Source organism: Ambystoma mexicanum, chromosome 2q, assembly GCF_040938575.1.
Source record: "Ambystoma mexicanum isolate Mex_15411 chromosome 2q, UKY_AmexF1_1, whole genome shotgun sequence".
Lineage (NCBI taxonomy): Eukaryota > Metazoa > Chordata > Amphibia > Caudata > Ambystomatidae > Ambystoma > Ambystoma mexicanum.
In genome coordinates this window covers 591,973,510-592,000,092 of record NC_090924.1, presented here as the reverse complement: position 1 = coordinate 592,000,092, position 26,583 = coordinate 591,973,510, and the positions used below count along the sequence as shown (strand labels likewise).

At 46.0% G+C, this 26,583-nt stretch overlaps 1 protein-coding gene across 1 annotated transcript in view; it reads right to left on the bottom strand.

The window, feature by feature from the left end:
* ACVR2B (activin A receptor type 2B) overlaps positions 1 to 26,583 on the bottom strand; it is a 565,434-nt gene that overhangs the window by 152,962 nt on the left and 385,889 nt on the right. Inside the window, exons 6-7 of the mRNA XM_069647733.1 lie at positions 19,587 to 19,730; positions 9,719 to 9,867 (exon numbers count right to left, since the gene is read on the bottom strand). Coding sequence (XP_069503834.1) covers positions 9,719 to 9,867; positions 19,587 to 19,730 — 293 coding nt within the window. The remainder of the gene's footprint in view (positions 1 to 9,718; positions 9,868 to 19,586; positions 19,731 to 26,583) is intronic.

The window sequence follows — 26,583 nt, the reverse complement described above, 5'->3', positions numbered from 1 at the left end:
TTAGTAATAAATATTTACATGACAGATTGACTAAGGTATATTTCTGTCCAAGCCTCATCTTCCTATGAGTTTTGGTTCACAAATGACAATTTATCACGCTTTTGGGCAGTTACTCAGTGTCAGTTCTGTACCAATTTTTACACATGCATACACAAACCATCTGGGCATATTCCTGGAAATGTTCATGTTCCTAACAAAATCACAATTGCTAGAATATGAACTTTTTCGTGACCAGTCTCTGAATGTCACACAGATTCCAGATTAGTTTTAAACTGAGCGAAGGTTTAATTTTAATAACTTATACATTCTGTATTTTTATCAGTTCAGTACAATTAGCTATAAATCTTTCTCAAACAATATTTTCTGTGCTCTCATGAATACGGTTTGGCTCCGCCGCCAATGTCTTGGCTGGGCTAGAGAGTCACATGGGCTTGTCTTCCTGGGAAGTTGGTGTCAGTCACACCCGACTAGCAACTTCTTTCAGTTCAAGGAACCCATTTGTCTCTTTCCCAGAGCAGCAGAGGAAGTCTCCTCCTCTTCTCATTAGCAACCCCATGAGATATTCTCTCCCTTTGATGGGAATGAACAGGGTGGTGCGTTCTCAGTGGGGGAAAACCTCTTAAGTTTTAGCTGAATCAGGTTACCTTATAGTCAATTGTGACTTTGTTCCTTGTGAAAAATTACAGTTACAAATTTAAAATAAGCAAACATATCTTCAATTCCAGTCTTTTTCAACATGAAAATCAATGTGTGGCCCCCTATATTGCATTTGATGGAAGTCCCTTCTTTGGCATATTTCGCTTTTGAGACAAGTTTCACCTGGCAGATTTAGAGATCGCCAGCGTCTGACATAGGCGAGTAACGGTATTGCACCCATTTTTGACATTTCTTTCCAGCAAGCATCTTTAAAAGTGGATTTTGTTCTGATAAAATATACTTCTGCTGACATTATATTCATGTTGATTCTTGAAGTAGAAGGATGTTCAACACCCAACAAGGAGGTTGGATCTTTTGGATGGTTTGTGAGCCATGATTTTTGCAAATTTGACAAACAAGAAAAAGGATTTCCAAACAGCTCTGTGTTTCTTCTGGCAATCAGCATTGCTTTTTCAAGTAGTTTTAGGCTGCTCAGTGGGTAGCCCAATGGTGGGTTTTGGCAGTGGTCTGTGTAACCACTGACACGGGCAAAAGTGGATGGTGGCCTATTTTTCAGATTTTTCCTGCACACTTCTGGGTGATTTTAGCGTGCATAATGCTTTCCAGAGGCCGTTCTGATGTTCCTGATGCAAGCAGCGCACAGGAATGTTGCAGGGCCTGGACTAGTGGGGGAAAACATCCCACAGGAGGCAACCTACAACCACTGCAAAATGCTCCAGTTAGGAGCGTGAGTTTTAAGTAAACATGTACATTTGGGTTTGATAACAGAAGTGGGTTGCCGCAAACTTGTCACAGGCTTCTAGTTTTTTTCTTGAAAACCACACAACTTTGTAACATGGGTAGATTAATGTGATGCACGCCAGAGAAACGAGTTGGCATGTGCACTTTAAACTACTAATTTCTTCTTCTCATGTGTTATTTCTGGAATTATACAGGAAAATGTGACAAATCCTCGGATGTCGTCCCTTCACCCCTACGGTGAGCCCCTTCCCATGAGGGTAGTGAGGGGAGGGCACTACCCGATAGTCCTCATAGGGGTGGTACTCAGCGGGTGTATCTCAAGGGGAGGGAAGCCCCCTATGTGATTAGCGATGACTTGGGTAGAACAGGTTATCCCCATAGCCCACCTTACTCGCCACCCCCCTCCAAAACCATTCCCAATGTTCCTATGTTTTTTTTCATGCTTCCACTATAGTACTGGGACGAAGAAGAGTAGTGACTACCTAAATAGAGTCCCCTTACAAAATACTAAGACAAAGAAGAGTTCTGTTGACTCCCGGGAGACTAGTTAATTCAGTACTGTGACGAGGAAGAGGCACAGAGTATATAGGAGCATCCTCCGGAACCAAAGTGACCAGACAACCTATATTATTTAGCACCCATTTACCCATGGGCTTAGGACGCCTTATAAATGTTTAAATAAATAAATCTGGGACAGCTAACTCTAACTTTGAATAGAAAGGGAAGTAGGACTTTGTATGGGCATCAGTACTCCCAGGAGGAAACACAAGAGCTGGGTTCCATGTGCACGAGAAGGAGAGAGAAGACTGACGCAGAGTAAGAAGCCAGAAGGTCCGGAACTGGTCCCCAGTGAGAAAAAAGGTTGGCAGACTAGTAGACCAAGGCTCCAGGCAGTTTTGAAGTCTGGGTAGTACGATCTCTACCAGGAGGAAGACTGGTGCTGTGGATCTGCTGCAGACCAAACTAAGCTCAGGGGAGCATCAGGAGTCCTGCAGCTGACGGCAAGCACTGGAAAGGAGCTGGAACCCTCATGCACTTTAAAACAAGGTATGTGAGTGGGCCAAAAGACACCGGGGAACAGAGAAATGGTGGCGAGCAGAAAAGGCTGAGAGCAAGCCCAAGTACAGGGTCTGGACCCCAAAACAGACTTGTGAAGAGACTTTCACATCCATTGAAATATATGGTAGTACTTGGCAGGAGAATTAACAGTATCAGAGAAAGGAGAATCCGGGACTTGCAACCCTAAAAAGAAAAGATTATTCGTCAATCTTCATAGTCACAGTACTTGGAACAGAAGTGAGCCAGGTTGGCTGTAAATACAATAGAGCAAGGGGAAGGAAAGCATTACCCCTCCCCCCCCCCCCGACACATTGTGGACATTGATCTTTATAGTCACATAACTTGGCCAAGTGGTAAACCAGGTTTCATGGTGAAACCAAGCTAAGAACAAACAGGTGAAGAGAGTTATTCCCCCTGGTGTTTGTGGACACTGTGATAAAGGATAAGAGTCATTCTCTTGGCAGCGTGGGAAGCTGGAAAAGACTTGGGGAAGGGAGACATTCCCCACCCATGCCCCCCAGGGGCTGTGAACATTGTGATAAATGCCAAGAGAAGGGAATCGTTCTCATGGCAGTGTGAATTGCACCAAGGGGCCGGGGAAAGGAAGCCACTCACCTGGTCATTGGGAAACCCATTCAAAAACCTGAGGAAAGTTAAGGGGGGGGGGGAGGAGTGAAGACTCAACATTTTTTTTTATGTGACACGTTGGAGCCCCAATACAAAGAACCTTTTTAGGCTGCTGTAATTTATAACTTTTTAAACATTTCCCAGAAGTGAACTTTTGTCTGTCACCCAGAAGAAGGGAGCCCTTCTTCTGCACTAAGAAGACGACCCCTTTTCCTTAGCTTAGTTTATAGTGTAAGGATTGGAAATAGGTTTCGACACAGGACCGTGGACTCTTGCTTTAGGTCTGACACACAAACAAACTCCTTAGTATTTAGTTGATGCAGGGGGAAAAAAAAAAGAAAAGAAAAAATCACTCTTCGAACTACGGTCAGATGGGGTTTCTCTTTCACTTCCTCACCAATAAAAGTCTATAGTCAAAAGCAAGCTACCTGTGTGTTGGTCTCCTACGTCTACACATTTAGAGAAAGCAATTTTGATTTGTCATCTTGTGATGCCAGGGAACATCATTTGGATATGGTTGCAGGAAGTGCCTGGGCCATCACGGCAACTAAGTCAGAAATACATTTAGGAAGAAATACATTTCTACATGCAGTGGATATCAAAACCTAAGTTCATATGAAATAAGTTACTTACCTGTAACATTGTTCTCCAGCATGGGTGTGGCATGGATTCACATGCTGATTAATATTCCCTGTCATCAGGCCGGGAATCCTCAGTAAAAGAAAAAGTTTCACTTTCACTTACAAACTGTATTTCTCCTCTAAACCAATCACTGTCCTCTGGGTCATACTGCCCCCCGCAAATGACAGCCGTCTCCCCAAGCCCCTCCTCTGGCAGCCATCTTCATATTTGGTAAGCACGTAAAGTGGCAGTATGACCAAGGAGAGGTGTAGGAGGGAGGGTTTGCATGTGAATCCATGCCAGGCCCACGATGGAGAACAATAGTTACAGGTAAGTAACTTGTTCCTGCTCGATCATGGGGTCTGGCATGGAGTTACATGCTCATGAATAATAAATACATAGCAGTACAACATAACACAACCACAGGAGGTGGCAAAGCTCAACAGAAGCAATTACTCTTACCGTCTGAACAGACTCACCTCAAGCGAACAGGTTGTGTAGCACTGCTTGGCCAACTCTGAACACCTCTGGAATCCCTGTCGACGGAGTAAATCTTTGTGATGGTGTGCATGATCCTCCATGTAGCATCCCTGCAGATGTCCAGCAGAGGCACACCAGACAGGAACGCAACGATCACTCTGGTGGAGTGGGCTCTCGGACCGACGGGCAGTGGTCAGTTTGCCAACCAATGACAGTGCGTGATGCAGCCAGAGAGCCACCTTCAGATGGAAGCCTTGGACAAGGCCTTGCATGGTTCACAGGACCAAAGTTCACAAACAGCTGAGAAGTCTTCTGAAAACTATTCATGTGAGTCACGTAGAACTTCAGGGCACAAGCAACGTCCAGCAAGTGCAAGGCCCTTTCAGCCGGAGAGGAAGGCTTTGGGAAAAACACAGGTAACACCAAAGGCTCGTTGAGGTGGAATTCCGACAGAACCTTCGGCATGAAAGAGGAGTACATCCATAACACCACCCTCGACACAGGGAAAGTCAGATATGGTGGTTCGCAGGATAGGGCCTGGATCTCACCCACCCTCCTAGCAGAGTTGATGGCCACAAGGAAAGCAGTTTCCACAAGAGGAACTTGAGAGGGGCCTGCTGCATAGGCTCGAAGGACCCCCCCCATGAGCCTTGTCAGCACTACATAGAGTTCCCACGCCGGGGAAGGAGCCTTCACCAGCGAAAAAGATCACAATAGCCCTTTGTGGAACTCCTTGATGAGAAGATGAGACCAAAGTGAAGATCTTCCTGGAGACCTGGTGTAGCAGGAGTTTGCCGCCAGGTGCACCTTGATAGAGGCATGTGCCAGTCTGGCCGTGGCCAAGGATAACAAGTATGGAAGGATATGTAGGGCCACAACCCTCAGGAGGTGTCATCTTCTGCGACCGGCACCACACAGCGAAGCGCACTTGTGACGGTAATACTTCAAAGTCAACGAAGCTCTGGCCTTGGCAAGGACCTCCTTGCAGTTCGCCGGCAACTCGTATCCTCCAAACTATAGGGCTGCAGGAGCCAAAGCCTCAGGTTCAGCGATCCTGGGTTGTGATGCAGGATTGCGCCTCCTTCTCTGGTGAGAAGATTTGGGACTACTGGCAGTTTGATCAGAGGGGACGCTGACAGGCTGAGAAGGTCAGGTACCAAATCTGCCTCGGCCATGCCAAGCCGATGAGTATCATCCTACACCGAATGTGTTGAGGTCTCCTAGCAGGAGATGAAACAGCGGGAACGTGTACAGAAACAGGCCTTCCCACGGGAAGAACACCACCTCCCCCATGCTCCTCGGTTGGTGGAACCTGCTGACAAACCTCGGGCATTTGGAGTTTGCTGCCGTCGCACACAGAACGATCTGGGGCCTGCCCCACTTGATGAAGATGCGGTACACTTGGTCCTGCCGAAGTTCCCACTTGTGGCAGGAGCGCAACTCCCTGCTGACAGTCAGCAATGGTGCTCCTGACTCCCGCCAGGTGAAAGGGGACGAGGAACATCTCTTGTACGATGGCCCAGTGGCACAAGTCCTGCACCTCTTTGGAGAGCACTGGGGATCAGGTGTTCCCCGTTTCCTGATGTAGACCATTGTGGTGGTGTTTTTGTCTGAAGACCCGCACCACCTTGCCCTTCAGAGACAGAAGGAATGATTTGAGGGTCCAGAACACTGCCTGTAACTCCAGCATATTGATTTGGAGATCCTTCTCTGGCAGCCACAGGCCTCTGGCGTGCAGACGTCCGGTGTGGGCTCCCCAGCCCTCCTGGCAAGCGTTCGTGGTGAATGTTTCCTGGGATGGAGGGTTTTGGAACCCTCTGCCCCAGGAGATGTTGGAGTGAACGCCCCACCACCTTATCGCCCGACTGAACTCCTCGTCTAGCAGGATCTTATCCGCAAAGCTTTTTGACACCTGTATCCAGCGAGCAACAGGAAATCCTAAAGAGGTTGCATCCGTAACCTGCAGAGGTTGATAAGGTAGTTGCAAGACATGCCGAGCAGCGAGATGGTCCGCACCGTGGTGGTCGTCAGTGCCAACAGTCGTTGCGCTTTCCCTAGCATGGCCGCTACCCTCTCCGCCGAGGGCGAAGCTAGGCAGGAGACCGTGTTGAGTCTGGCTCCTAAGAATAGTGCGTTCTGTGATGGAATCAAGCAGGACTACGGATATTTGATGGAGAATCCCAGCTCCGTCAGCAGCTGGACAGTCGTCTCTGTGTGTCTGACGGCTAACTCTCGCGAATTGGCCCTGATGAGCCAGTCGTTGAGGTACGAGTACACGTGTATCCCCCTTAGACACAGATGGGCCGCCACTGGTGACAGGCACTTTGTGAACACCCTGTGGGCCGACTTCAGGCCAAAGGGGAGGGCCTTGAACTGGTACAGCGGTCCCTGCACTTCAAAGCATAGAATATTTCTGTGCTTCTTGTGAATGGGGACGTGGAAGTAGGCGTCCTCCAGGTCTAGCGACGTCAAGTATCCTTTCAGTTGACCGAGCACGTGCCGCCACGTGACCATCCTGAATTTTTGGGACTTGATACCTGTTAATACACTGCAGGTCTAGAATGGGCCTCCTGCCTCTGGTTTTCATTTTGACTAAAAAGTATCTGGAATAAACTCCAGAGACTCGCAGTTGTTGTGGAACCACCTCTATCACCCCTTCTCATAGCATGGCCTGTACCTCCTCCAAGGAGAGGGATGTGCTGCTCCTGCCGGGAAAACAAAAGAATCCGCAGACACCTGCGCAGAAACTCATGGTTATGACCTTGGGCGAGAGCATCTAGCACCCATCTGTTGGTGGAAATGTTCTTCCGCTCACTCACGAATCCAGTCAGCTGGCTTCCCACCAGGGTGCATGGGGCGGGGAGGCCCCACGTCCTGGCCGGTTCAGTCCTGCTTCAGTGCTGGCATCCTGACTTGAGGGAGACAGCAGCGCTGACCACCTCCACCGTACGCCTTGTAACGGCCTCTGTAGGCCTCCTGGGTCTTGGGCCTGGAGGGCTGATGGTACACCGAGGAGAAACCTTTCCTCAATCTGCCCGACTTCCCTCAGGAGGAACGAAAGGAAGAACGGTGTTGCTGGAGTGTGCCCAGGGTACGGACCATCTCCATATCTGCCTTGATGGCCTGCAGGGACTCGTTGACGGACTTCCCAAAAGGGTTATCTCCATCGAACGGCATGTCCAGTAACCTCGCCTGGACATCCTGGCGGAAATTCGTGGCCTTCAGCCAGCCTGGACGACTGAGGCAGACACTGTTCCCCATCTGCCGGAACCCTGCGTCAGCAATGCCCAGCGTTGCCGCGATGGCATGGCCCAAAGCCACTTCTCCCTCCTCAAAGAGGGCGATAGCCTCCATCTTGTCAGGGAGCTACTCCAGAATTGGGCCCAGTTTATAGCACAGCTCCCTGTCGCACCTGGCCAGGATTGCCAGTGCATTGGCCACCTTGACTATTTACGTGCAACAGGTAAATAACCTTCCCTCCCATGGCGTCCAACTTCTTCCCCTCATTGTCCGGAAGGACAGGACGAGGAAGGGTTTGACTACCTTTTTCTTCGTGGTCTCTGAAACCATACAGTCTGCCGATGGTTTCGACCGTAGGCACATGGGTGTGGATTCCGGCACCCAGTACTTTTTCTCCAGCCTATCCCGCTTGGCCAGGGCCATGCAAGGGTTCTTCACAAGGGCCAGGCCCTCCTCCCACATGCCGTCCAGAAGGGGTACCGCCATGATAGCCTTTCTTTTTGGTATTGCACCTCTGGTGCATGAAACCCTCCTCCTTTGTCTCCTCATATATAAGCTGGAAAACCTCGGCAGCTTTGACGACCATGGAATGAAACAACCTCACCTCATCCAGTGGAGACGCCCATGGCTGAGGAGATCCGCCCGCTGTGACGAGATTGTGACTTGACTGTCTGTGGACAAAACTTCCATGACCTGGGGCACGGCTTGGCACTTTTTCGCCCCCACCCCCTTTTTGCACCCCGAGGGGTCAGAGCCATGCTCAGAGACGGCATCCTCGTCTCTGGCGTGCCAGCAGGCTTTGCTACAGTCACAGTGGAGGCTTACCACCTCTGAGGCAGGGACACCTTGGGTGCAGCGAGAGCAGCCCCTACCAGCTCAATCGTAGACCAAGACTTCTCATGCGCCGCCTAGGCCTTATTGGGTAGGTCAGTCGCCTTTTCCTCCATCTTTGGCTTCTCGGGCATCTCCCGCAGCTTAGCCGGGTTAGACAATTTTCTTTTTGAGGAGCTTTATCACTGGCTGGCGATGGAGGCGTATGGTCATGATGTTGATCGAGACCTGCCCCTCGTGGGACCCACTTGCGTGGTGTCCCTGATTCAACCGGACTTGTGGTGCTTGGCCTTGTCTTGGGCCCCCAGGGATGGGGCACCCTCAAAGGACATAGAAGCCTGCTCCTCGGACCGGCCAGTCCTGGGTGAGGCATGACCCTGCTCCGGGCACGGGGCAGAGGCCTTGGATTGTAGCCACGCCACCAATCTACTGCGTCGATCCTTCATTGTTTTCTTGGAGAAGCTGAAGCAGATCTCACACTCTCCTTCCTTGTGGTCCTGAAGATAGAGGCATTGGAGGCGTTTGTCCTCTACAAACACGTTCCGTAGCCCACACCTGGTGCCGGGCCTGAAAGGGATCTTCCTTCCTTCCTTCTCTGTCAAGGTTGGAGGTGTGGAGTAGGCCCAATGCCCTTTTGGAAACTTCGACGATACTCGCCCATGAGGGGTGCTGAAATTCACCGACAATCAGATCCCTGCTGTCAGCAGATTGAGAGAGGAGCACACAGGCTCTTTGACAAAAATAGAAACTTTTTTACGTCGAAAAGTCATAATTTAGATGAAGCTCACGGAGCAAAACTCGAGGACTCCCAACAATGAAACGTGCAGTAAAAATCTGAAGATGGCTGGGAGAGGAGGGGCTTAGGAGAGGACTGTCATTGGCTGGGGACAGTATGACCCAGAGGACAGTGATTGGTTTTGAGGAGAAATACAGTTTGGAAGTGAAAGCGAAACTTTCTTATACAGAGGATTCCCGGCCTGATGAGGAATATTCATGAGCATGTGAATCCATGCCATATCCCATGCTGGAGAACATGCAGGTCTGCTTGATAGTGTGGATCTTCGTGTTTGGGGAGTGGTCCTTTTAATGAATTAGCAAGCTATTCCATCTGCTCTAGTAAAGTTTCAACTTCCGAGCTTTGATATTTTAATGGTAGGGCATAACCAGCAATGTGCCAATGGATGTACACGTATGTAGAGCACTTTGACTTTAAATGCTAGCTAGGTTATTTCTGCTTCTGAATGCACTATTGCTATACAAACTGCTGAAACGAGTGCTAGTGCACATTGTAACATCCACAATACTAAACTGTTCGAATGGGTTACTTTTGTAAACAAAGATGTGTGCCAGACATTTTTCTGATAATTAAATCTGCAAATGTTGGAGTTCACTTTATGCATCAGAAAGTGATGTAAAGCCAGAACCAGAAGATGGTAGCATGACAGTGAGTTAGTCAACTCACCTGTGTGCTATTGCAGGTTTGTGTCCTTCTCCCTTGCACCGGGGAACATCCTCGTGCAAGTAGGCCAATCCTCGTGCCATTGATTCCGAGATGTGGCAAAGCTCATTCCAGCTGACCACATTTCCCTTCAGATAGTCTGTGAGAGAACCCTAAGAATAGAAATGTGTACAGAGATTAGCAACAAAGAACTGAAATCAGTTTTTTTATGCAAGATGACAGGAACAAAACTGTGACCAAATCTAAAATACTAAAAAGACATAAGGGACGGGAGTGCTATGCACACCACACTGTAGCAGACTATAGCCCCCTCCCCCATTCAGGATACAAAGTGCTTCAACTTGCTATTGTGCAAAGCCCCCAGCATGCATCTGCTAAACCAAACAGAGGGCCTTGGATCTGTCCCATTACAACATGGTCTTTGGTTTGAAGGCTAAGAATTTTCCACTTTCATGTCTACCCCTCAACAGTTCCCTGCTCCATCTGTTATAGGAGGCAGCACAAAGCTACCCCATGTGGACATGACATACCCTGGTAAGAAGGGCAGCAGTGGTGTAGGGAGGGGAGCACAGGTGTACTACAGGATTTAACCTACAACCCACACCAAAGCTTGCTGCTGTGAGAAACTAAATACCTGCCCATGTAGCCCACAGCAAAGACAGATGCAAGTCTAGTTTGAGAAGCTGCAAAAATACACACTGAACGAGTCAAAAAGAATTGTGAAATAGCATGGAGTAGATTTTTACTGAAATACAAAAAAAGTGGCCTCATCAATACACACGTTTTACGATAGTGGAGCTTAATTGCCATGGCCGTGAATGCTAAAAATAGGGAACAGACAATTTGTACTGGAAAAGAGGGCCAACAGCATTCAATGTTAAAGCGAGTTTTCCTAAAGTTCACTTTGAGGTAAGGCTCTATAAATCTATCCCTTGGTATAGAGGGCCCAAACTCTTAGTGCAAGTCTGTACTACCCAAAGGATCTGCTAGAATGGCCGAGCACCCAGGCTCATTTTAGGAGAAGGATGCGAGCTGTAAGTAAGTACACTGAACCCAGTCAATGCAGTAGTCCAAAGAAACTCTTACACACTGAAAGGTATGATAAAATATACATTTTATTTATGTATACACACACAAGGCAGGTAAGTAAATACTTTTTTTAGACTAATCCAAATAGGAATCATGAGATAGGCAGTAGGCCGCTCCTGCAGCACTCCACAGTCCAGGAGGCCGATGCCGAAATGTACTTGACTGACTGAGCGAGCTTTTGCTCCCTTTGAAGATGGCCGGCTGGGCTGACTCATTTCCATTGAGTCTGCCTTTGTGTGCCCGCAACACTATACAATCTCCTGGCTGTATCTATTGCAGCAACCCAGGCCCTCCGATTGGAAAAGGGCATGAAGAAATCAGAATGTCCCCAAGCAGGCAAGCTTTGCTGGCCCACCACTGAAGGCCCCCATTTAAGGCCCATGCTTGTCTGGGCTTTATTCATTCTCCAGCACCATCATGTGATAAGTCATCTGGCCATCCTGCAGCACTCTGCAGTGCAGGAGGCGGCTGATGCCGAAATGTACTTGACCAAGCTTTTGCTCCCTTCGAATATGGCTGCCTTTCCTGACTCAATTCCATCAAGTCTGCCTCTGAGCCCACGACACTCTACAATCTCCAGGCTGCATTTATTGCAACAACCCGGCATTCTGATTGGTGGAGGCATTAAGACATCAAAATATCCCTGCGCTGGCAGGCTTCCTCCAGCTCACCACTAAAGGCCCATGCTTGGCTGAGCTTGTCCGGGCGCTGATGGCGTTGCGGAGCTACCGCTTCTTCTTCCTTTCATGCTCCCGCGCGACCTCTTTCTTCAGCCTTTACTTCATGTGCCACCCGCGGTGCTGTCCTATTTTCTTCTCTTCCTTAGGTAAGGTGGTTCCCCCCCTCTGTTCTCCGCCTGCACTCCCTTGCTTACGCCCACCTGCTCTCCTAAATTCTCACCCCACAGCTGCACTTAACATGGTGTCTGCATGCTGACTTTATCTCAATCTCCTTAACCACCTTTCACTCATTTTTCCCTTGAACTGCTTGTCGCCTCCTGTTGCGGCATTCTCCTCCTTGCTCGTGTCTCACTCCTCCGGGTGCAACCTTGCCTCCCGCTGACTACGGGGGTCCCTGTGCTCCCGTACCTCACGTTACTGCCTTGTCCACTCTGTACTTGTCCTACTCCTCCGTCCCAGCCCATTTGACCGCTCTGGCCTGCCCAAGTCTTTTTGTCACCCTATCACCTGTCCCTGATAGACTGCCCACCTCTGCTTCCATCCCTATCTTGTCCCTTCTCATCTCCGCCTCTTCCCCATAGCACGCTGCGATTCTAACCACTTGCTCTTCTTACAGGTCACCTACCTACAACCACGAAATCGACATTTATGAATTGCCTCGCTCCGTTTACACATTCCTACCTTAGTCCAAAGGTTTGTCTACTCCCTCAGCCCCGTGTTGTGTTCTTAGCTACCTGCTATTACCAGTGGTTGTCTTTTCTCAGCCCCTGTGCTGTGGCTTGCATTTACTGATCTACAACCACCGGATTGACATTTCGAAGGCCTGTACTGTGTTTTGCATTCACCTGCCTGCAACCACTGGATTGACATTTCGAACTTGCCATGAAGCAAGGCTGTTCCAATCTGTAGACTTTCATACCTGCTTGTCACAACTGCATGTCTGTTTTTTTTCCTCTTTGCAATTTTCCTACTTGTACCTGCACTTTTAATTTGTCCTACATTTGTACCTCAACCTCTTTTTCCCCCCTCCTGCCCTTTCCTTCCTCCCTCCCTCCTCTCCTTTCATGTCTCAGTTGCGAGCTCTTAAAAGTGTTACAGAAAAGGACACCGATAGTGCTACCTTATTATTTGTAGTGCTGCAAACTTGCATATGTTAGAGAATTTATAGTTTAAGTTAGTAAAGTAACATCAGACAGTCTGTAGGAAGGAAAAGACGTGTTATTCAACACTTCAGGAGTCCAATGCTTTGGTAGTCCAATCCATAACTATTGAAGAGTTCATCACAGTCAGGGTAGGAGTGGAACAAAAGCCTTATGCAGCCACATAAAAGGCAAAGATCCTAGGGATACTTTAGTTACTTTCGTAGAACACTTTAGAAAGATAACACAGGTTTTAGGGACCCTGCAAAGGACAACCTAATCCGACAAGCAGGGAAACCTGGGCCAGAGGCATGGGTGGACACCCAAACACCTTGTAATGCACACCAGTCAGAAGGGACCAACTATTCCGCTCGAGGTAAGTTCTACCTTGAGCACTAGAGTCTTGAGGCCCACCACAGGTTAGAATACAGGACACCAGTGGTCGCTTCACGGTTACTGGAAGTGTCTTCAGGCGTCTCTGGTTGTCTTCAGCTATGGATCTTCTGTTCCAGTGGTCGACTTGCCTTCTGACCTCAGGAACCTCACTTTTTATTCGGATTTCCCATTCACTCCTCTGCAAACTCTCCCAGCACTTTAGAGAAAGGGGCGCGTGGCTGTCAAATCAAGACAGCTAGCTCCCCCCAGTTTGAACTGGTTCCATTCAGGCTTTCCGGCAGACCAAGGACAGGGTAGTGTTAAGCTCATCCCCTGCTTCCTGCCTAGGCAGGGACACCCAAGGGTTCCCGCCAAAGGCAAGACTCAGACCCACAGCCCTCCCCATTCCAGAATTGTAGAAGGGCTAACAATGTACAACCATGCACAAAATGGTGAAAAAAAGAAAGGAGCCACCATGTTGGCACATAGGTGAAACTTTTGTGCATAACCAAGATTGTGACTACAGTCTGAGTTAGAAAATCGCACAAAAGTTGGTAGAACACATCCACTGCCACCAGCCATAAACTATAGGGTTGTCACTGTGACTAATAAGTAACAGGAGCAGAGAGAAGGGAGATACTAGGTATCCCCTTAGCACTCCACCTAAGGTGGTATGTGCTAATGTCTCATTGGGTAAAGTTTTTGGAAGGATAGCAAGTATTCCTCTTTTCCTTAAGAACAGTAGTTCTTAGGGAAAATGAAAATATAAAAAGGAGAACCCAAAGGGTTCTCAGCAACACTGCACATCGGGTGCTGTGTGCAGCAAAAGTTTAACAGGTGCCTTTAATAGATATGGAGGAAAGCAGACTCCAAAGAGCAAGGTACATCAAAAAGAACAGAGTTCCCATAAGTCACAGCAATGAAGTATGAATGAGGAGAAAAAGGCTTCCCTTATTCAGGACGGGAAGAAAAAGGTCCGGATGTCCAGCAAAAAGTGCTGGGAGTCTCACTAGGAGAGGGGATGAAGCATAAAACCGATACATCTCCCCAACAATCGAGTAGTAGTTATCGGACGCCTTTGAAATCCGTCTGCTTCAAAGTTTTCCAAGGTGCTACAATACCCTTTTTTGGGCCAAAAATCAATGGAAAAAGAGCCAGTATCAGAATTGTACACATTCGTGAGAAGAAGCTTTGATCGGCTGTACTGTCAGAGCATTAATTGATGCGAACAGCAGCTCATCTATGTTACTTTTAAAAAGAATGCAGGCGGACGACCCTGCTTTCAGGACATGAGACCCAGAAGGCCCAACAGATCCACACAATAGGTAGGTCTCAGGGTAGTGGGAGGGAATATATATGAGCCAACGCATCACGAAAACAAGGGAGTTTCTTCAATTAAGGACACAAAAAATTGTTTTTAAAAAAAATCAGAGGAAACAATGCTGCAAGCCTGATTGCCGCGCAATGCCTTCCCATTTCTTTCCCATGCACCCACAGTGGTTATGCGAAGGGCAATAGGTTGTGCAGAGTGGGGTCGGGGGGGGGGGACTGAAGTGTGGTCAGGGAGGTTCGGGTCCTCTTAATGCTGGTGACAAGGGCACTGGTTTCACATATAATCAACCTGGTTCTTCAGCAAGACCACAAGTGCCTACTCATGCGCAGTCATTCTCGATGTGTCCAGAACCCTCACACACCCTCATTTCTGATTGGTCTAGACTAGAGTCTACTCATGCACTCCTCATTCCCATTCTCAGTCGGTAAAATGGCTCAGCGAGTTAAACGCTTGTTGCTGTAATCTGCAGGTTCAAATCCCGGCAAGGCCAACTCAGCCTTTAATCCTTTCGAGGTCGATAAATGAATACCAATGTCAGCTGGGTAATAATAATAATGTATGCACATATGTCATATATAAAAAGCTATTATTGATGGTTAATATGCAATATAACTCAGATTTCAACCTTCTTGACATTTAGTAAAGTTGTTTCAGGGGGATCATGCTTCATGGCTGGAGGGTAACACCTGGACAGAATTGTAGGCCCTAGTTGAGATTTCACCTCGCTGCTAAATCGAGTGTTCCTGGTTTGCAGCAGCATATCTGCTTAAGCGATTAAGACAGTGTGCTGCATTTAAGCAGCACACCAAAACATATTTTCCTAAATTATTTTTATTTTTTATTAGGACCTGAAAAGTGAAGAATTATCACTGCTTTACACACTTCTTTGCACCACTAATTTACTTACATGAGTGAATTGCAATAGGAAACTAATATTTTGGGCTTTGGGGGGGTTAATATGTGACTGGAATGAAGTGCAATAAAAAATAAATGCTGTTTTTGATCAACTCCATTGGGTTCCTACCCATGCACTGCAATCGGAGTGGATTTGCATCCCAAGATGTAAGACTATTAGTAACCTGACACAGCTCTTTGGAGAGACTAGACTGAGATGCAAAGACCAGTGATAAGTGTACACTTGTGGCAGGACTCTAAAGACACCTGCAAAGAACCTACTATTCCATGTTCCAAGTATCGGGCATAGGTGCACATCTCTAGGCCTGTGGGCTACATTCACCCACTCAGCAGAATTCCCATCCATAACAAGTGCGCTTCTGCAGCCAACAGCAAAATGGCTGTGCTGGCTCTTTGGAGCACCACTGCATCAAAACTGTTTTGCAGTTACAAAAGGATGGCTGCACCAGCTTGCCAAACACCTACTGGGCGAGTTGGAACAGGTAGAACACCGAGAAAGATGCCAGTGTGTGTTCTTGTGTGCACCAAAAGAAGTACATTGAAAAGCAGCGCTGCTCTGCTTGCTTCACATTGAAAAGGGAATATTTTAAATGAAAAAGGACGCTGCCCTGACGCTATTTTCATCTGTTCATCATCACACTACTTTTATCAGTGAGACCCTGCCATGCCCATCCATATTCACATTGTGCTTCAGCAGAAGTGAGCATTATCCCTGAATGACGGGCTGTGTCAGCCAAATCTGAGAAATCAAAAGAAACCCACTTTCAGCTGTGCGGGAAAAAACTTGAGTTACAAAATATCAGGAATCAATGTTTCAAAGAAACCCTGGCTCTCTGGGCCTAAGTCAATTTCAGTGGTTCTGTATCTTAAACAGATTGCTGCAAAATTGAAACTGACTGGGGCTTCAGATTAATGCCAGAAATTCAAATGGCACCTTTTGAAAGGAACATGCAAGCAGGCTTCACCACATGTGTAAATGTACTTTTGCAAATAAGAAAAATACCGGTTTTAAAAGTATATGTTGGATAAGGCCCTTCCCTTGCCTTGCAATGCAAAGTGGTTTTATGCTGGGTTACATATATGGTATGTTATTTCACAGGCTTGCTTCCGATTCAGAACAAAAATAAAATAAGAAATAAAGACATGGGCTGCCATCTGAAAACAAGCCAAACAGGTTTCTGCCATGGCTTAAGGGACATTTGACGGACCACGGGAATGGCCTAATCCCTGAAAGAAGGGGCCACAATAGATTCTAAGACACATGAGTGCTAATTGCTACCTTGGAAAACTCTGAATGGACCAAAAGCACTGAATGTGAAATAGGAAATCACTTGTCCCCGCAACTTCTACTGGGAACTTCAAAGCCAACACAAGAGCAGCCTTGTAACCTATGCCCTTATATGGTGAACAATGCTGACCATTTTGGCTCTAAAGACTATTTTATTAATAAACTTAAGACTTATCTTTGCAACAGGACTTTGCAGGAATGTAAAAAAGTTAACAGTTTAAATATAATGTTGTGTTTTTTAATTTAAGATGTGGTAACCTTCATTGCCATATTGGGAACAGAAATGGCAGAGAATTGGACAGTCTGAGGAAAGTGTACATGATGCCACTGTAAAACTCTGAATGGACCAGGAGGCAGAATATCACTCACTCGTCAGACTTCCATCTGTGCTCCAAGATGACACAATAGATTCTGGGACACCTACGTGACTCTTGAAAAGTCACATCCCCTCAACTTCTACTGGGGAGCTTCAAAGCTAACTCCAGAGCAGCCTTGCAAGTTATGGTAGACAATGCTGGCCATCTTGCTCCAAAGGCTATTTTATTAATACATTTCAAGACGTTTTATCTCTGAAATTGGACAAAGCAGTAATGCGAAAGTTTCACAATCTAGATGCAATTTTGGCGGCTTTAATTTAAGACGTGGTAGCCTTCACTGGCACATTGGGGACAGAAATGTGTATGATGCCACTTTGAAATATAATACTCACATGCCTTATGATAATCTATACCCATGTATAAAGTTATGGAATTTTAGGTCGAATATTTCTCACTAAAAATCGCAAAAAATTATTAGACACGCGTAACAAAGTCCCACAAATGTGAGAATTGGACTGCCATGCTCTGCGTAAAATAGGTCATCTGCCTATGTAATTTGTTAAGATGCCACAACTGCAAAAATGTGCTGTTCATGTCAAAACTGGGTTCGGGCATAATTAACTGTGGGAGGTTCTGGACATAGTAAACCCACATCATAAAGCTGAAGCCATGTCTCTAAAAGTCCAACCAGCAGACAGGAAGGCGGTAACGATCACCCCTGTCCTATCCAGTTGTTGGTGGCATGCCTAGTTTAAGCCTGCCCCCACCATATAATCCCATGATGTCACCATGCTTTATAAATAAGGGAGCCCGACAGAACTCTGGACACTCTCTTCTGAATTTTCCAGCACCTGCATATCCAGATATTCCACCCTCACTCTTCAAGATTCCAGTCACCACTGCCAGAAAAGGGATAGTTGACCCAGGCCTTCCTATCCAGGCAGAACCACCCTTCAGCACTAAAACCCCATAAAAAAATCCCACTAACTTCAGGGAGAAAGGGCAAAGGTGGCTGAGCCCGCTTTGGGATTCTCCAGTGCCGCCTGCTTGCTCTGATCATTGCCCTTACATTTGTTTACAATTCCTTATGCCTGGGGTAGACATGGATCTGAACAAATGGTGGTTTCAATTGGTTTTCTCTGTCTTTTCAGATACAGCGGAGTAACCGTTCTCCTCAAGCGTTTCGGAAAACTTCTGAGCCTACTTGGCATTAGCTGTTAGAGTTTTGGTTATTTGAAATGTCATTCAAATGGTTTGTAGACGACCTGCCATAGTTAGGCAGCGCAGGGTTACTTCTCAAATAATCACGCCGAAATCGGGAGAGTTTCAAATTAAAATCTAATGTTGGACGCCGTCGGGCAAGTTCTAGTGCATCGGCCGATTGAAACCACTATTTGTTCAGATCCATGTCTACCCCAGGCATAAGGAATTGTAAACAAATGTGATGGTTGAAGTCAATGCAATTTTTTTATCAATCATTACTACCATTACGCCCTGAAGACGGCCTAGTGAGGTTGAAACACGTGTAGGCGTGACACAGTTATTTATGTGTAATTGGTTTTTACAATGTTCTAAATACTCAGTAGGAACTTACTTTCTGGTTGGAACTATGACAAGCTACCAAGTAGCATAGATATTAAAACAACACAGCTACCAAGAGGTATATGTTCTAATGTGCATAATGTTTATACTACTATGAACAATAACACTGCAAGTGTATGAAACCAATACTACTTTTTCATTTGTGGTTTTCACCAGACAGATGTCTGCATCCCAATACAAAATTTTATCTAATTACTTTGTCTCCTACTTGTAATTATTTTCAATCAAACTTTAACAAACATCCCAATGTGGTAGTACATTAGGAATGCCTGACCACAGTCTGTTAGTTAGCACCTCTCAATACGTTTTCTACATAGGCGATAGTGGAAGATCACCAATCTAACCATACGGCTGCAGCCACCTATGCAATGACCCCACAAATTAGGAGATTTTCCACTTCAGTTGTGCGCATTCACGACTTGTGGGCCTTTTTTCGACAAAGTGCATTTTTCAAATATTTATAAAAGGGGGTGGGAGACAGGTCAGGTATCGGCTCAATTCAAGTCGTTGAAATTGAAGAAAAGGCATTCTAATCGCGCGCTACATCTAAGGCTGTGGGCGAAGGTCCTGGTCCGGTGTGACACGCCCGGTTAGAATCCTTCACAGGACCCAACCTGAGCTTCACTCAGCCATCCCTTGTTTTACAGAGCAAAAAGGAGGAAATGTTCAAACAGTACTCAGGGTAAATAAATAGCAATGTACATGCTTATTCAATGTCACGCAGCACAGACCATGCAACCCTGCAAAAAAAGAATGGATAATCACTACCGTGTTTAGAACCAGGTCCCAGCATGAGCCGGGGAGTGGGGGAGGCTTTACGGTCTTCAATTCAAATGAATTGTTCATTTTAATATCGTCAGCAACTTCTCGGTCTTCACCTAAACAGAATTACCTAATCCAACGCTACAGTAAAGTCTAGTGTAACACATGTAGGAGAATGATAATGTGTTTAACATGTACAAAGTGGAAACATTCTGAACCAATACCTTCTTGTAAAAATACACTGTTTTAGTTTTGAACTTTGTAACATGGATTTAATTTTGCAATGGAAAAGGGAACCTCCAGGTTATGAGCATAAACAATGCAGCTTTCAAGTCAAAGCAGGTTCCAAGTGAGTGCTCTCTGGAGCCTACCTTGTCGTGGAAGGCTGTGATAAGCCACAGCTCCATCTCCAGATTGGTTCCCCTTTTCTCTGCTCCAATGAACTGCAAAAGGTTCTCGTGCTTCATACCGGGGGTGTTGAAGATCTCTCGCTCGCTCTGCCAGGACTGCTTATCCTAGAATGGGGGAAAAGATGCCAAATGAATGATCATGCATTGAGATTTAAAAGCATCTGGGTGCTACTGGTAGAGTTGCCGAAGACATTTTCAGTTTCATGGGGGTGGAGGGGAGTCAAAGGAGATGACTGTCTAACCACCATGCCAACTTGGTGGCCCAGACCTTCATGGCACAAGCCTTCCATCCTTGGGTGGTGGATTTCCTGATCTCCTCTAATGTCCTCTACAAAGGCAGGCAAAGCAAAGCTGCAGTCATATTAGGGGTGGCACCCAACACATGGATATACTGCTCCTGCAAAATGTCCCACCCAGAAATGTCATCCTTTGTTTACAAAGGCAGCCACATCTATGCCCTCGAGACACGGATTGATTTACACCATCAAGCAAAAAAGTTTAGTGGGACCTTTAATATGGCAGTGTCCAGTTCTCCTCCCTTCAATTGCATGCTCACTCTATTGTCCACTTAACACTCTTTTCTCTTATGCCTCCCTTGCCATGGGCTTTCACTTTCCACGTTTCACCCACATTGGCATCATGTCCTAAAATAATTTGCTGTGGTGTGCCCCAGTGCAATTGTTAGTGTTTAAATTAGCGGCGGTGGAAAGCGCTGAAATCTGTTTCACAAAAGTAGAAATTAGAACAAAGTTTTACTGAGCCATGCATTAAAAGAAAAGCATGGTGATCTACTGGATTGATGTACACCAACACTGCAAGGGGGGACATGTAAAAAGATGCACGAAAGCAAACTAGAACCAAAATGTCTGGTTTCTCATTTACACTAAAACTGTAAAATGGTTTTGTTTTTCAACTGAGTCTGGCTTACTGTCCACTAGAACCTCGCGGGGTGGGGGGGCAGTAGCCAATCAGGAGGCTTAGAACGTGGGCTGTACTCTATGGTACAAGCCTGCGTTCTGAGCCTCCTGTGCAGCCAGTTTTTTTTTATTTATTTTTTAAAGACAACTTACCTTAGATGTGCGGCCCGACGCAGTGCAGTCCTGTTTGACAGGAATCCCGTTTTCAATGTTGATGTTTGGTTGTAACCCCGGATAGAAGCTCAGGAGCTACAACCAAAAGAATAGCTAGCCCCCAGTACCGATATTAGTGTAGCCCCTGATCTTTTCCAGATGTAGCAACACCCCTGTGCACATCGAAGGTAAGTTCTTTTTTATTTTGCATATACACCATTAGCACCTGTGTATACAACTATACAGGTGCCAATGGCGAGTTGTTCCTCGGTGGAAGGCGCGCCGTGTAGGTAACAGCATGCCATCCTCGTTAATGGACCCTCGCTGGGCTCGGGCCCTTGACTTGGGCGGCAGCCCGTTACCTACAAGGTGGATCTGCCAACTCGGGTCATATCGCCTCGGTAAAAAGCTGATAAACTGCCCGAGAGAGTAAAGACACATGCAGGAGACCACCAGTGGGTCTCCAGAACAGCCTGGGCTGTTCCAGCAGTAGTTTTGCCAGGATCCAGCCTTAGTTGCGTCTGCTTTGCCTAGGCCCAAGCTAATTACCACATTGATGAGCAGACTAAGCAGCACCCTGATGCCACAAAGCTATAGGTACAAAAGGTTAATTCAGCCCATCTAATTGGGGGGAAATTAATATTAATTCACTATGCAACATTGCGAACATTTTGAACTATTCCCAACTATTGCTCTGGAGAAACTGCTTATCAAATAGCTAACTAGATTTAAAAACTACTTCAATGTTTCCCTTATGTAGCTAGGTGGGAAACAACCTGCTCATCAACTTTTATTGCAGATTTACTTATCACAATAAGTAAAAATAATTTTACTGAAAAAGAATCCAGCAGGCATCCCCTGCCTTTATTCTAGCACTAGCAATTTTTTGCAGGTTTACAATATCGCAAAACGCATTTTGTGCAGCAATACGTTACCACAACTGTACAGAGGTTTAAGCAAAATTTGCAACAATAAACAATTTAATAAAATTACCAAAAGTGAGATTGCTAAATTTCACACACATCCGTATTCAAAGTGGTCACCTGCCACCTTGTACTGGAATACCCTAGTTCCTGTGATAAGTTAAGTACATTCTAAATGCCAAGCCCAAAGGTCCACAGCTGGTAAAAGGCAGTGATTTTGTCGCATATATTTAACTGGTCCGAGCACAAAAACGGAAGTCTGTCAAATCGGTACCAGCCTAACTCGCAGGAAGCCCACTCGTTCTGCATTGTTTCATTTGGGGATTTGGGGGAAGAGGTAGCGACAGGGAATGGGGTCTAGCCACGCCATAAAAAAGGCGCAAACGATATGGGAAAACTACTGCAATGAGTTTGCTTCCTGGGAACTGTCCCAGATCGAGCTGGCAAAAAGCTGTGATTTTGTGTCACCCTGGACCGGGTTGGGCAGGTGTCCAGTCATTTTACCAAAAATAAAACAGTGTGCTAAATTTCACAGAAATCCAAAATACCTAAAAATATTGAACATTATATATATTTAAAAGGGTAGAAAAACAGGAGGTTCCAAAATAAGAAAATACATTAAAACATTTTGGGCGTATTTTGGCCACTCTGAAATGTACCACTCTGATTTTACATTTGGTAAAATCACACATAACCATCTGGGTATATAACTAAAAGTGCCAAAGCAAGTCTTCTAGCCAGAAAGAGGACTGCACCGCACAGTCTGGCCACTGTACGCCCAAGAAATGGTTCAAAGATTGTATTAATTCCCGAAAGGCCAAAGTGCAAGTTAAGGAATATAGCATTCGTTTCCCAGGGGCACAGATGCCCATCTCAACCCCATGCATCTTCAGAATCATTTCCTATGTGAACAGTGTAACATGTAAAGGGAAAGGGACCGCCTCTATTAGCAGCAGCACACGCTCGCACTCCGACTGTTTTTCTGAGTACCGACCATTCAGCATCCACTCCAGACTTTGAGGTCCTCCCTTTTCAGACTATGGCCACCCAGAATAAACCGATTAGATTAATGTTTGCACATTTTATTCCGTGTTGGAAGTTATTTTTAATGCCAGTTGAGGAAACAATGATTTGTTCGTTATCAATCCATACATCATTCTGGACTTTTTACAGTTTATTTAATCTGAAATGGATTGCAATGAGTATGCCATTAGCAATCAATACTGTTACGAATAATTTGTAGAGGTTTCATTGGCCATTGCCGTGGCTAGATCACGTCAAGTGTGGAGGTCAGTCGAGCACTAAACTAGGTTTATGGGGTACCAAGGTCTGACAATGAACAAAAAATGGATTTCATACATGATTCAAATTCATTCTAACAACTGCGCGACTCGGTTACAAAGTCCCGAACAAGACATTGCATGATCCATAGCATAGCAGCAGACTTCTATCCTTTAACCTGTGTCTGCCAGCGCAGTACCTAGAGCTGCAAAGTGCAGGCTTTAGGGATAGTGTATGGCTGGCTATGTCGGTCGCTAGTTCTGGATGTTTGTGTTGCGGATTAGTACCGTGGGCGGCAGCCGGTCCCATCGACATTCATTATACTGACCTGCAAGCCCACTAAGGAGGTGCCAGAAGTTGGCAGAAAAATGGCAGTGCTATGCTACTCAAGACCACTTTGCATTACATTATCGGAGGGACTACAAGCTGAAATACTGCATTTTGTCAAAAGGGGCAAAAAAGCTATTTCAGCCATCCCACTATCTCACCAAGGAATAAGGAGCACTCCAGTTCTGTGTTACTTTCACGCAGCAAACCAGTGAACAGTAGCAACATGGAAAAGGGTATACCCAGAGAAATTGTTAGATACAATAGGGGATATACCAATTTGCAAATTATTAAGACAGTGTACACAAGTCAAAATGAGATACTGCGTGTATAATGTTAGTTCTTTGAGTGCTGGACATGCTATCCTCATCTCCTCCCCATTCTATCCAACACATAGGAACTCACGAATTCCTTCAGGTGTAAAGGGAATTGCCAAGGAGGTGGTCTTAAAGTCAGTAACTTCATGTATAAAGGCTGAGTCAAAGTCCACTGGTTTGGTTAATGAAAAAAGGGCATTGAGACTAAATTTGAAAATCTAAAAATGCGAAACCAAAAAACATTTGTAAAGCAGCAGACAGCACATTGTGCTTGCGGAATAAGCGGACATTAAATAAAACTCAAAAAGGAATATCGTTTTCTTGGAAAACGCAGCTATTATGGCAATAGACTTTGATAAGCAACCCAGCTTTTTTTATACTAGGGAAGCAAGGGCTTCAATATGTATGAAAGCCAACTACCTGCTGTATAAGTTTTCATGTAGGCGACTATACTTCGTCCAGACTAGAAAGATGTATCATTCTCAAAGGTTCCCAGTTTTCTGAGATTTATTCTACATTTTGATCTGTATTTACTTGTTTGTATCATTCTATCTGGATTTCTGGGCATTTACTTTTTCTCTGTAAAAGAAATGCATTCTATGGCAAGACCGGAGGCCAGCATAATGCTATTACTTCTTTATTACTGCTATCCAACAGCTTTTCAAATCTATAACTTTCATTTTTTTTTTAACAGTGTGAACCTGAACAAAATAAACAAAACATATGGAAAAAGTGTGGGTAAACTACAGTCCCCATGCAGTCTGGTAGTCCTGAGCCTCTGTCCTGCTGACCAATCAAGGCTCCCTCACAAGTACAAAATCCCTGCCTCTCTATGTCCCTTCCTCTTCTTTTGTGCTGCACCTACAGCTAAGTACCTTATTGCCTGAATTCATATGTTTTTACATATATTCCATTATGTATTTGCTTAAAGATATATTTAAAGTGCGGCGAATCTTTATAAGCACAAGATGGAAACCATGTGTTTCCGCATACCGAAGAGTTAAGGCATTACATGTACTTTGCATTTCATTTGCTCCAAGTAATTTTCCTGCGTTTCGGAATTCGCGAGTGGTTTAAGCATTAAAATATCGAACAGACCTGGCCCACGAGCGATCACACTCGCGCAGAGCTCTGGTTTGTAGTTTTCCCCTTAGACTCGCTGATTGTAGATTCCGTATCACGGCTGGCACATCATTTCAGTCAAGCTGGTGACACATGCGGTAGAAGCATTTGGGGCGAACACCGTCAGAAGCACGACTGTACGTTCCTTTGCTCCAGAGGCTTACAGGCCGTTTACAGAGCTGCTATTATAGCGTTTCAACAGCAATCTAGAGGCTGAAAGTTAATCTTGATTGAAAATATAAAAAATAAAAAACATATTTCTAATACTCCATATATACTCTGTGGATCACTGTACCAGAACACAGCTCATACTGCTAGTGGCAGTGCCAACCTCCACCAGGACCAAACCTGTATCATGGCTTACAGCATGGATAATTAGGTTTGGAGCGAAAGCAGCGAACAAGACCAAGATCTAGGAGAAGAAGAGGAGAGAGACCTCTCCCAGAGTTTAAAGAAAGTGTTGGGGGCCTCCCTAGTGCGAGCAGTGGCTCGGGGAGTCAAACCCCTTCAGGACAGATTACAAGTCCTAGAGACATTTTGGGCAAAAAAGCTGACCCACATTTCTATCGAAGTCAGCTTTGTCCAGCCTCGTAACCCCTACCACAGGGACGAAAAACAGGAGAAGCTCGCTCATCCTCAGAGGAGTTCGATCAGGAAGACTAACAAGAGGATGACAATAAAAGCATTGGGAAAGAGCATTAGTTTGCAGAGAAAATGAACCTGTGAAACAAAAGCCAGCAAAGTGGAGAGCCCCCAAGACGAGGAAGACATGTCCGACATGTTTGAGCCAGATACAGACACCCCAGGTCTACAGAGTCAGCTCCTTCGCCAAGACTTGCATTATACATGGCACATAAGATGAGAAATCCCTTTGAGAAGGACACTAGATTTCAGAGCAGAGTGCCAAAGACCCGAACTGATGGGAAAAGTAGCAGACACCCTGCAGCTGGACCCCAAAATGCTCACCCTTGTGACAAAGGCAGGTAAAGATGCCAGGAAAGGCATGGACCACGCCTGGAGGTCATGCCAGGATAAGTTCATAGACCAGACAGGACCCATTGCAAAAATGATGGCCCTGGCAGAGAGCCATGGACACAGGGGAGCCAGTAGACCCATTCATCCTCGCAGGTTGGTCCCAAAGTGCAGTACTCATGCTCAGAAATGCCAACTGCGCAATCTTGTCCGAAAGGTGTAGATCAATGCTCTTAAAGATCAATAATAAGTTAGGAGACCTAGCCTTTTAGGAGGCAGGAGAAGGGAGCGCAGCGTCTGCTCTTTAGAGACCCATTTGTAAAGGAGATTAATACATTGGTCTTAACATTAACTGCCTTAAAGAAAGCGCAAGCTTCCATAAGAAAAGTCTTCCCCGGGAGAGTTTTTGCAGGGGCCGGTCGATATAGGAGGCCGCTCAACTGGTTGCTTCTATTCAAACAGAAGGCCCCAAGGCCCCAGAGTACAATACTGGGCGACGAGGCAACAAGACGTCTTTTTCTCTAACAGATCCATGGGCTTTTACCAAGCTCATGAGACCTTTGGCGGCCGCCCTCCGAGATCAAGACGGACATCCTATTCATGGCAGAAGGCAAAGACATTACAAAAGCAGGTACATTGGGCAATGTCTTTAATATCAAGACTGGGTTTCTTAGTCAAAGCACTGAGCAAGAGGATAGAGTTTCAAGGCTTCACAATAGACCTGAAGAAAGCCACTCTAGAGCTTCCGGCGCCCAAGATGAGATCCATAAAGAAGGATCTGAGAACAGAGCTCAGGAAGCCGGTTATATTGTTTCCGAATCTAGGCAGGATAGTGAGACAACTAGCAACCTCTATCCAGGTCATTTTTTCCAGCCCATTACATTATCAAGCCCTTCAGAGGCTGAAAATCGGGTACCTACAGATAGGCTGGATGTACCATCATCTA